This window comes from Brassica oleracea, chromosome C5 (assembly GCF_000695525.1).
Source record: "Brassica oleracea var. oleracea cultivar TO1000 chromosome C5, BOL, whole genome shotgun sequence".
Lineage (NCBI taxonomy): Eukaryota > Viridiplantae > Streptophyta > Magnoliopsida > Brassicales > Brassicaceae > Brassica > Brassica oleracea.
This window is the reverse complement of record NC_027752.1, coordinates 5741321-5749996: the sequence shown is the minus strand read 5'-3', so window position 1 is coordinate 5749996 and position 8676 is coordinate 5741321. Positions and strand designations below refer to the sequence as shown.

Genomic DNA, 8676 nt, shown 5'->3' with positions numbered 1-8676 from the left:
ATATGGCTTAGGACCCGTAGTATCAACAACACAACTAGGAGATTGGCCTATATGGCCAAAAATCCCCTAGACAACAACATTACCACAATCCATGAACAAACAATAATCACTACCAAGCAATCATCACTAAGGCATGTGTAATCCATAACTAATCAACCAAGTAGTAAATAATCAAAACATGCATCTCATCTCAATCTCAATTCAATTATAATCGATCATCCTAGTCCTAGTCAGGTTATTATCTCAGTCTTAATTCCATTTCATCTCAGCTTAGCCCGTGCTAAACTGAGTCAGGTTTAATAAATAATCCTAAGGACTCTATCATGCAACAATGTGAGCATTCTACTCTATACGATACTCGATCTTCCCTTCAGTTTCATTCATCCTTCTCACACCAAAATCACTTAAAGACGTGGCTTAGAGAGAGAGAGAGAGAGAGAAGTAGAAAAAGAAAGTAAAAGGTTTGGAGCTATTTCGAGGGTTTTAGAGCATTTTCGAGATCAGTTACTCTACCGGAAGTCCGAGGAAATCGTCCAGAAGCTAGAGGAGGCTCTGTCCGAGTTCAGAACGGTCCATTCCAGCCCATTCGAGATGTCAGCATTGGGTTTAATTCGGAATTGATTCAAAGTTCTGGTTACGGATTTTATGACCAAACCTACTTTAAATAAAGACAAAATGCGATTATATAAAGTTTTCATTGAAAAATTAATCCGCGCTTTGTAAGCGTGGATCAAAATATAGTCTTATACTATTAAAATAGAAGTCACAACTTATTTTTATGTGTGATATTTCATTTTGACCATCTCTTAGAAAATTACTTAAATGAATTTTTGCATATATATTTGAATTATTTTAATTATTCTAAAAAATATGATTTTTTTTACAATATAAATAAATGTTTCATTTTTCATTAAAAAAACATTTTAAAGTATATAATTACTTTCATATTTATTTTAAATATAAATGTATATTTTGTTTTTCACTTAAACAAACCTTCTAAAAATTTAATTAGTTTTGTATTTATTTAAAATATAAAAGTATATTTCATTTTTACTAAAATAAACCTTCTAAGTATCTAATTAATTTTGTAACTATATTAAACTCATGTAAATTTTTTTATTAAATTTGTGATTACAAAATTGTATAATTTATGTTAAATTAATATCACAAATTAAATCTTTGATCTGTAACAGTTACAATTTGTTAATTTAGTTTTGTACCACACTGTTAAAAATATGCTATCAATATAAATGATCGGTCTACATATGTTATTTTAAAAATGCATTAAGTTTTTGTTATAAATATAATGCCCAATTTAATTTTATAATCAAATAATAGAAGTATATGACGACTTTTTTTTACAAAAATATAATCAAGGTTATTTTTATATAGACCATATTTATATATTATTCGTTTATGTAATTGTTTTTGTTTCTTTTATCTTGTACAATTTTGAAAATGCAATAGGCATTGTACCAATTTATTTCATTAACATAAATGATTGAAAAATTATATTTCATGTGAATTGTATTTATTATCAAATGTACTTGTAGATTTAAGTGTTAACTATATAAGAGGATCTATGATAGACGAAGAATTGCAAATAAAAGTTTTAACATTGAAAAGTCTAAATCATCAATAGACAACGTAAGAAACATAAAAAAAACATAGATAATAAAAATAAAATTCAGGTTTAATAATTTAAAAGAAGCGGAAGTTATGTAAATTACACTTAATATAGGTTGTTCATTCAAAGATTTAATTCATACAAATAATCCGATTAACATATATGTATGACTAAAACCTAAAATACAAGTATAATCTTAAGAAAATTTATATCTAAGTTAATATTAAATTGAACAGAATTTGTCGTAAATATCACATAATGTAAGGATTTAGTTAGTGTTCATATTTTAATTACTGCATGCAAACTATATAACTGTTGTGTTTGAAAATATTATATTAAACTATTAGTAATATATTAAATATTAAACCACTAATCATGTAAATCAAATATTTATATGTATAAAATGAAAATAATCACCAATACGACTATGCGGGATAAGATCTAGTTGTTATTTAAAAAAAAGAGCAATTCTACTAAATAGACTATTTTTAAGTTTTTGTCACAAAAATAGGCTACAGGGAAAAAAATGACCAAAATGTTTTATTTAATAGGTAAAAAGACATTAATACCCTAGATATATAAAAATAAATAAATAATAATAAAAAATAATAATTTTTTTATAGTTTTAGATTATATGTTTTCAAATTCGAACTTTTTTTATAAATTGGTTTTTTTAAAAAAAAAATTTGAATTTTTTTTTCTAAATTTTCTTTTTATAATTCGAAAATATTTTTGAAACTATTTTTAAAATTTTTATTTTCAAATTTTTAATATTTATTTTTTATTTTTAAAAATTTAAAATCTCAATCTCAAATCTTTTCCCCTTAACTCTAAATTCTAAAATTTGAATTAGTTAACCTAAGGGTATAAATGTATATTTACCTCTTTAATAAAATATTTTGATCTTTAGAGTCTATATTTGTGACAAAAAAGCTATTTTAAAAAGTGTCGTGTCTAATTAATAACGCTTTTCTCACAAAATCCTTCTAATTCTCAAATTAAATTGTTTTTTTTGTTGGACAAAAAAAATTGATTTTTTTTCATAATTGGATTATCTATAGTTGTAAACCAAAATCTTTACAAATTTAAATATGATTACGTCAACTTCTCAGTCATCATCTCAAGAACGGCAGCTTTAAAAAAAAAACTGTATACCTAACCTACCACTGCCCTTTCTTTATCTCCTCTGTATTCGAATTTGTGGTTAAGCTTCGTAAACATCGTCATACGTCATCTGTTTGTTTATCTTCCATGGCGTTGCTCAAGTCTTTCGTCGATGTTACTCCAGACTCCCACTTCCCTATCCAGAACCTCCCTTATGGCGTCTTCAAGCCGGATTCGAACTCCACTCCCCGTCCTGCCGTCGCTATCGGCGATTCCGTCCTGGACCTCTCAGCGATCTCCGAAGCTGGGCTTTTTGATGGTCCGATCCTCAACGGCTCCGATTGCTTCCTTCAGGTTCGTTTTTTCCCCCCCCCCCCCGAAGTTTCCTATTAACTCGGATTATTATGTAGTCTCCTTGGAACTTAGCTCAAGTTACGTTATCAGAATCTGATCTTTTCTCAAAGTTAGTTGGTTACTAGCTCTTGATTGCGATCTGTAAATCACACTAAGTTACTTGCAAGACTAGTTATGTAACTGTAAGGGTAGTGTTATTCCTTGGGATGTTCCCAGAATAACATAAGGTTGTGTGTTTTATGTGCCTCTGTTTACAGCCTAATCTGAATCTTGATCTGATCTTGCTATATGCCTAAGTTGGTTACTAGCTCTGGATTTACTTACTAGACTAGTTCTGTTCTCTAGGGGTTATGTTGATCTTTGGGATGTTCTCAGAAGAACATAAAGTTTTGTTTGTTTTGTTGTTAATGTTTTTGTTTCTGTGCTCTGTTTTTTTTTCAGCCTAATCTGAATAAGTTCTTAGCCATGGGACGGCCTGCGTGGAAGGAAGCGCGTTCCACGCTTCAAAGACTCTTGTCATGTATGTTTGGTTTAGTCCTATTGTTTGGTTTATTCCTATTGATTCATTTGAATTGTGGGGATATTGGTTATTTGATTTTAAGATTTTGTTGTTATTTGATGCAGCTACTGAACCTAGCCTACGAGATAATGATGTTTTGAGGAGGAAGTCATTCTATGAGATGGTTAGTAGTGTGAATGATTATTTCTGAAACATGCGCGAGATGTTGTTTGAAGATCTTTTACTAACGTTTTCATCGTTTGTGTGGTGCGAATCTGCAGAGTAAAGTGGAAATGGTTGTTCCTATGGTGATTGGGGACTACACAGACTTCTTTGCATCCATGCATCACGCCAAGAACTGCGGTCTTATGTTTCGTGGGCCTCAAAATGCTATTAACCCAAACTGGTATGGTTGATGTTACGTTTGAGCTGAGGTGTTTCTTGGTGAATTTTTTTAATCTGTAACCTACATGATATTACCATGTTTTTTTTTCCCCAGGTTTCGTCTTCCCATTGCATATCATGGACGGGCATCATCTATTGTCATCTCTGGGACTGACATTATTCGACCAAGGTTAGGTTGTTAAGAATTCACATGTCATGTTTGAAGTCATGCAGGTCTTATGCTTTCGCCAAAAAGAAATAGTTGTTTTAGATTTTTATAAAAAATATTCTTACTTTGAACCAGAACTGGAGGATACTGAGCTTCCAAATTAATAATGAAATGCTACTTCCAGCTTAACCTTTGCTTGTTATGCTTTCTTCCAGAGGTCAAGGCCATCCACAAGGAGACTCTGAACCGTATTTTGGTCCTTCAAAGAAACTTGATTTTGAGCTTGAAATGGTAATCATCCGATGCCTCAACTGATGCTTATTTGGTGTGAGTAAGCATAACACCGTTGACAAATCCGCAACTAACTTAAACCTTTTTTTTTTTTGCAATGTGGTATTCAGGCCGTTGTGGTTGGTCCAGGAAATGAATTGGGAAAGCCCATTGACGTGAACAACGCAGCTGACCATATATTTGGCCTTGTACTGATGAATGACTGGAGTGGTACTTTTCTTAAAAAGTTCTCTTTATCCTGATTGCGTCTGTGTGACAGGTTTAATGAAATGTTTGTTGTTTTATAGCTAGGGATATTCAAGCGTGGGAGTACGTGCCTCTTGGGCCTTTCCTGGGGAAGAGTTTCGGTGAGGAATCAGTTTCAAGTTTGATCTTTTGATTTCATCTACTCTAGTTGGAGTATGTGTGCAAAGAACTTGAATGAATGTTGTTTCGTTGTGTCCTAGGGACTACGGTATCCCCTTGGATTGTTACGTTAGATGCGCTTGAACCTTTCAGTTGTCAAGCTCCCAAGCAGGTTGGTACTTAGCGTCACATTTTCTGTCGTGTCATGCAATCATTTGATTCTCTGATCTGACTTCTGCTTGTTGCAGGATCCACCTCCATTGCCGTATCTAACTGAGAAAGAATCTGTCAATTACGATATCTCCTTGGAGGTAGCGTTGGACTATAATCTCTACCAACTACAGCTTATGCTGGATTGAACGGAAACAAACGTCATCTTTTTTTTCCTCTTTATAGGTTCAACTCAAACCATCTGGCAAAGATGAATCTTCTGTAATAACAAAGAGCAACTTCCAAAACTTGTGAGTTCCTTTTTAATTTTATAGTCTCCATAATACCCCAAATCCTCCATATGATTAATCAGTTTTGCCTCCCAACTCTTATTGTGACAGATACTGGACCATAACGCAGCAGGTAGCGCACCATACCGTTAATGGTTGCAACTTGAGGCCTGGTGATCTCCTTGGAACCGGAACCATAAGCGGACCCGTAAACTATTTTCTGACTAGCTTCTTCTCATGTGATACTAAAAACAATGAAGAAATGAAATTTGTTTCTTGATTATAAACGCAGGAGCCAGATTCATACGGGTGCCTACTTGAGTTAACTTGGAACGGACAGAAGCCTTTATCAATGAACGGAACAACTCAGACGTTTCTTCAAGACGGAGATCAAGTGACCTTCTCAGGTGTATGCAAGGTAATGTTCTGTATCAGCTCATTAAACATATAGATTCTGCTTGGTTCATGTCATGTATTTTCCCACCAATTCTAGATATGATTATGAATCTATCTGATGATATTTCGGTTTACGCTTGTTAATCAAACCGTTGCAGGGAGATGGTTACAATGTCGGATTTGGAACATGCATAGGGAAAATTTTACCTTCACTGCCTTGATGACGTTTCCAAGGTTATTAATGCCACCGTTGATGATTTGATCACAGTTTATTTTTATTTTTTACTTAACTAGTTTACTATATAATTTTCATAGATTCTCTATACTATAACCCTGAAATATAGAGAAAAATGTTATTTCACTTATGTTTTCTTCTTTCTTTATTTGCAGGAAGTTGGTGGAAAGAAATATCTCATCCATCTTCACATCACGATTAAGCACTTGGAGAATGAAAGATGATTAAGTAGATAACCCTATCCAATTAATAAAATAAGTCATCTCGGTATTGGTGTAATATGATATTGTTGTATCTCTTACTATTAAGAAGACAACGGAATCTAAATACTTTTCTTTTTCTTGTCAAACAAATACTTTCTTTCAAAAGCGACTAATACACTATGTTACATGGAAACGGAAGCTGGTACGTGGAAACGGAAGCGTATAGAAGCGTAGAAGCGAGATTTTTTTAAAAAATTAGGAAGCGGGTATGTATTGGAAGCGTATATCCATTTATAAATATATATATATATATATATTAAAATATAAGAAATTTTTTAAAAATCTTGGACTAAAATTATATAATTTAAACTTATAATTAAGTATTTATTCATTTATAATAATTTTGAAATGATTTCATATTAAAATTGTGAAAATACACATAAATTAAGTTTAAAAAAATCATTATATTAATTATTTTTAATACTTCTAAATGATTGACACAATATATTTGAATCTATGCTATATCTTTAGTAAAAACCTCTATGCATAAAGATACTTCATAGTATTAGATTTAATATTTATATATTTTAATTCTCTCTATTTCATTACTATTAAAATTTAGATTTTATATAAATTAAAACTATGAATTTAATTTTCTATTTATTTATGACATTGTGTTTTTAAGAAAAAGTGGAAGCGTGATTCCAAAATGGAATCGTAAGCTCCCAACGTGTTTTAAATAGAATATTTTAGAAGCGTTTTGGAAGCTAGATTCCGTAAGCTTCCACAAGGTTCCGATTCCGATTCCGGTTCCGAAGTGGGAAGCGTACGTCCGATGAAGCTTCCGTGCAACCTAGCTAATACATCGAGTGTGGATGGGTCGCGGTCGCTTTAACAAAAACTTTGAATTAACAATGAGTGAAAGATAATACTTGTACGTTATTTTTATTCAACATTCGAGAAAACTAAAACATTATTTGAACACTAAAAGAGAGAGCATTAAGTCGCTAATTTCCTACGCCGCACAGCTACACTTACACCTAGAAACGCAGCGTTTACACTCCAGCAGCGAGGGCTTGGCGAAGGTGTCGCAACCGCATTTGGCGGTGCATTTCCTCTGAGACACACCTCCCCAAAGGCAACGAGCCATGCATCCGAGCACCGGACCGCACTTAGGACATCCGTAATTCGTCTGCTCCACCATGCATGTCTTGCAGCTGTTTTGTGACGGCGGATGTCGACAGCCAACGCCGGAGCTGACAGCGACTGTTCTTGAAATTGGTAGGAGTGTGGAGAGGAGTAGGAGGAAGAGGAGAGAAGAGAGGAGGCTTTGAAACTTGTAGGTCTTCTTCATGTTGAAATTTAGTTTTGATTTTTGTTTCTGAGAGAGTTGAAATTTGATGTTTTTGCAATCATTTATATAGAGGTTTTGTCATGATATACATAAAACATTTATGTTGATTAGGTTAGTATCTAGTCTAGTGACTTTCACAAGAGTTAACAGTGCAGTGCCCCCAATATGCATTTAAGTAAAGCATTCACTGTTCTTGAAGTGTACAATTTCCTTAAATGCTCTTTCTGGTATATTTTTATTTTTGGTTTGGTCATCTTTTTATTCCATCAATATACATATAAAACATATTACTGTAAATAAAACATTTTCCGGTAACATAGAAAAATGGTAGAAAATTATGAGTTCTGGTTAGCTTGTAGAATTTAACAAAATATTTATACGGAAAACTGAATTTAGTTATGGTCTCTGAAGGAATCCAAAGAACTGTTCTGTAAAAGTTATTCGTTTGGATCAAAAAGCCTTATGGAATTTTCGGAATCATAGGTAAATTTTTTTAGAATTTTTTATTATTATTTTTTTGTCTGTTTAAAAAAAAAAAATTTAAAACGGATCCAATCGCGGATTTCCACGTGTCGTGGGACCCGCAAATAGTGTAAGAATTCACTAACAACCCGTCCTTAATTAGAGGTTTTAAGTATTCAATCTTTAACAAAATGTGAGCCTCACCAAATATCTTAATATTATTTTGTTAAGGATTCCAGTCTAAAATCCTCCATTGGAGGTGCTCTTAGAGCACCTGCAACGGAGGTACACGACGGGTCCTTAGCGTTTAATCATAGGTTAGGAGGAATAGAATAATAATTGTTTGGTTAATATAAGTAAGGATTGGTACGTTAGTAAGGATTTTTAGGACTTGATCCTTAGGGTACGTGGCGTTTTCTGAATGGATGGAAGGGTTTACGGTTTGGTAATGAGAAAAATATTGGTCATTCTCGACCAAAGCAGAGAAAAAAAAATTGTCCCGACGAAGAAAGGTGATTCCTCTCTCGACGAAACGAAGGCGATTCCTGCGACGAAAGACGGCGATTCCCGCGACAAAAGACGGTGATTTGTCTCCGTCGGTTGAACAAGGTAAATCGCACCCTTCTTTTGTAGATTAATCGATATAGATAAGTTTGCATCTTAAATCGATCTCGTTTGAAATTAGGGTTTCAAAAGGATTTGGGGCTTTTTCCGTTTTTACTTATCGGTTTGAAAACGATACTGCTTTCATCGATTTGGGTTCTTCTCGTTTGAAATTAGGGTTTCAAAAGGATTTGGGGCTTTTTCCGTTTT

The 8676-nt window shown here is 33.1% G+C and overlaps 2 protein-coding genes across 2 annotated transcripts; one reads left to right on the top strand and one right to left on the bottom strand.

Annotated features, from left to right (window-relative positions):
- Positions 1-2741: 2741 nt before the first annotated feature.
- LOC106343461 (fumarylacetoacetase) lies at positions 2742-6193 on the top strand. The gene is made up of 15 exons (XM_013782681.1): positions 2742-3085; positions 3527-3605; positions 3710-3768; positions 3866-3990; positions 4084-4158; positions 4353-4428; positions 4539-4638; positions 4716-4775; positions 4875-4945; positions 5022-5084; positions 5170-5234; positions 5325-5421; positions 5506-5631; positions 5768-5843; positions 6000-6193. Exons 1-14 carry the CDS (start codon positions 2879-2881, stop codon positions 5828-5830), a joined length of 1266 nt encoding a protein of 421 aa, XP_013638135.1. The 5' UTR covers positions 2742-2878; the 3' UTR covers positions 5831-5843; positions 6000-6193.
- Positions 6194-6911: 718 nt separating this feature from the next.
- LOC106294186 lies at positions 6912-7422 on the bottom strand. The gene has a single exon (XM_013729774.1). The coding sequence runs from the start codon at positions 7399-7401 to the stop codon at positions 7063-7065; it is 339 nt and encodes a 112-aa protein (XP_013585228.1). The 5' UTR covers positions 7402-7422; the 3' UTR covers positions 6912-7062.
- Between the last annotated feature and the right edge of the window lie 1254 nt (positions 7423-8676).

Excerpts from the sequence above, each read along its gene's own strand:
- LOC106343461 (XM_013782681.1), top strand. The coding sequence starts at position 2,879 with ATGGCGTTGCTCAAGTCTTTCGTCGATGTTACTCCAGACTCCCACTTC. Across the intron at positions 4,429-4,538 it reads TTGATTTTGAGCTTGAAATG|GCCGTTGTGGTTGGTCCAGG; the intron begins GTAATCATCCGA and ends TGTGGTATTCAG. Across the intron at positions 5,632-5,767 it reads CCTTCTCAGGTGTATGCAAG|GGAGATGGTTACAATGTCGG; the intron begins GTAATGTTCTGT and ends AAACCGTTGCAG.
- LOC106294186 (XM_013729774.1), bottom strand. The coding sequence starts at position 7,401 with ATGAAGAAGACCTACAAGTTTCAAAGCCTCCTCTCTTCTCTCCTCTTC.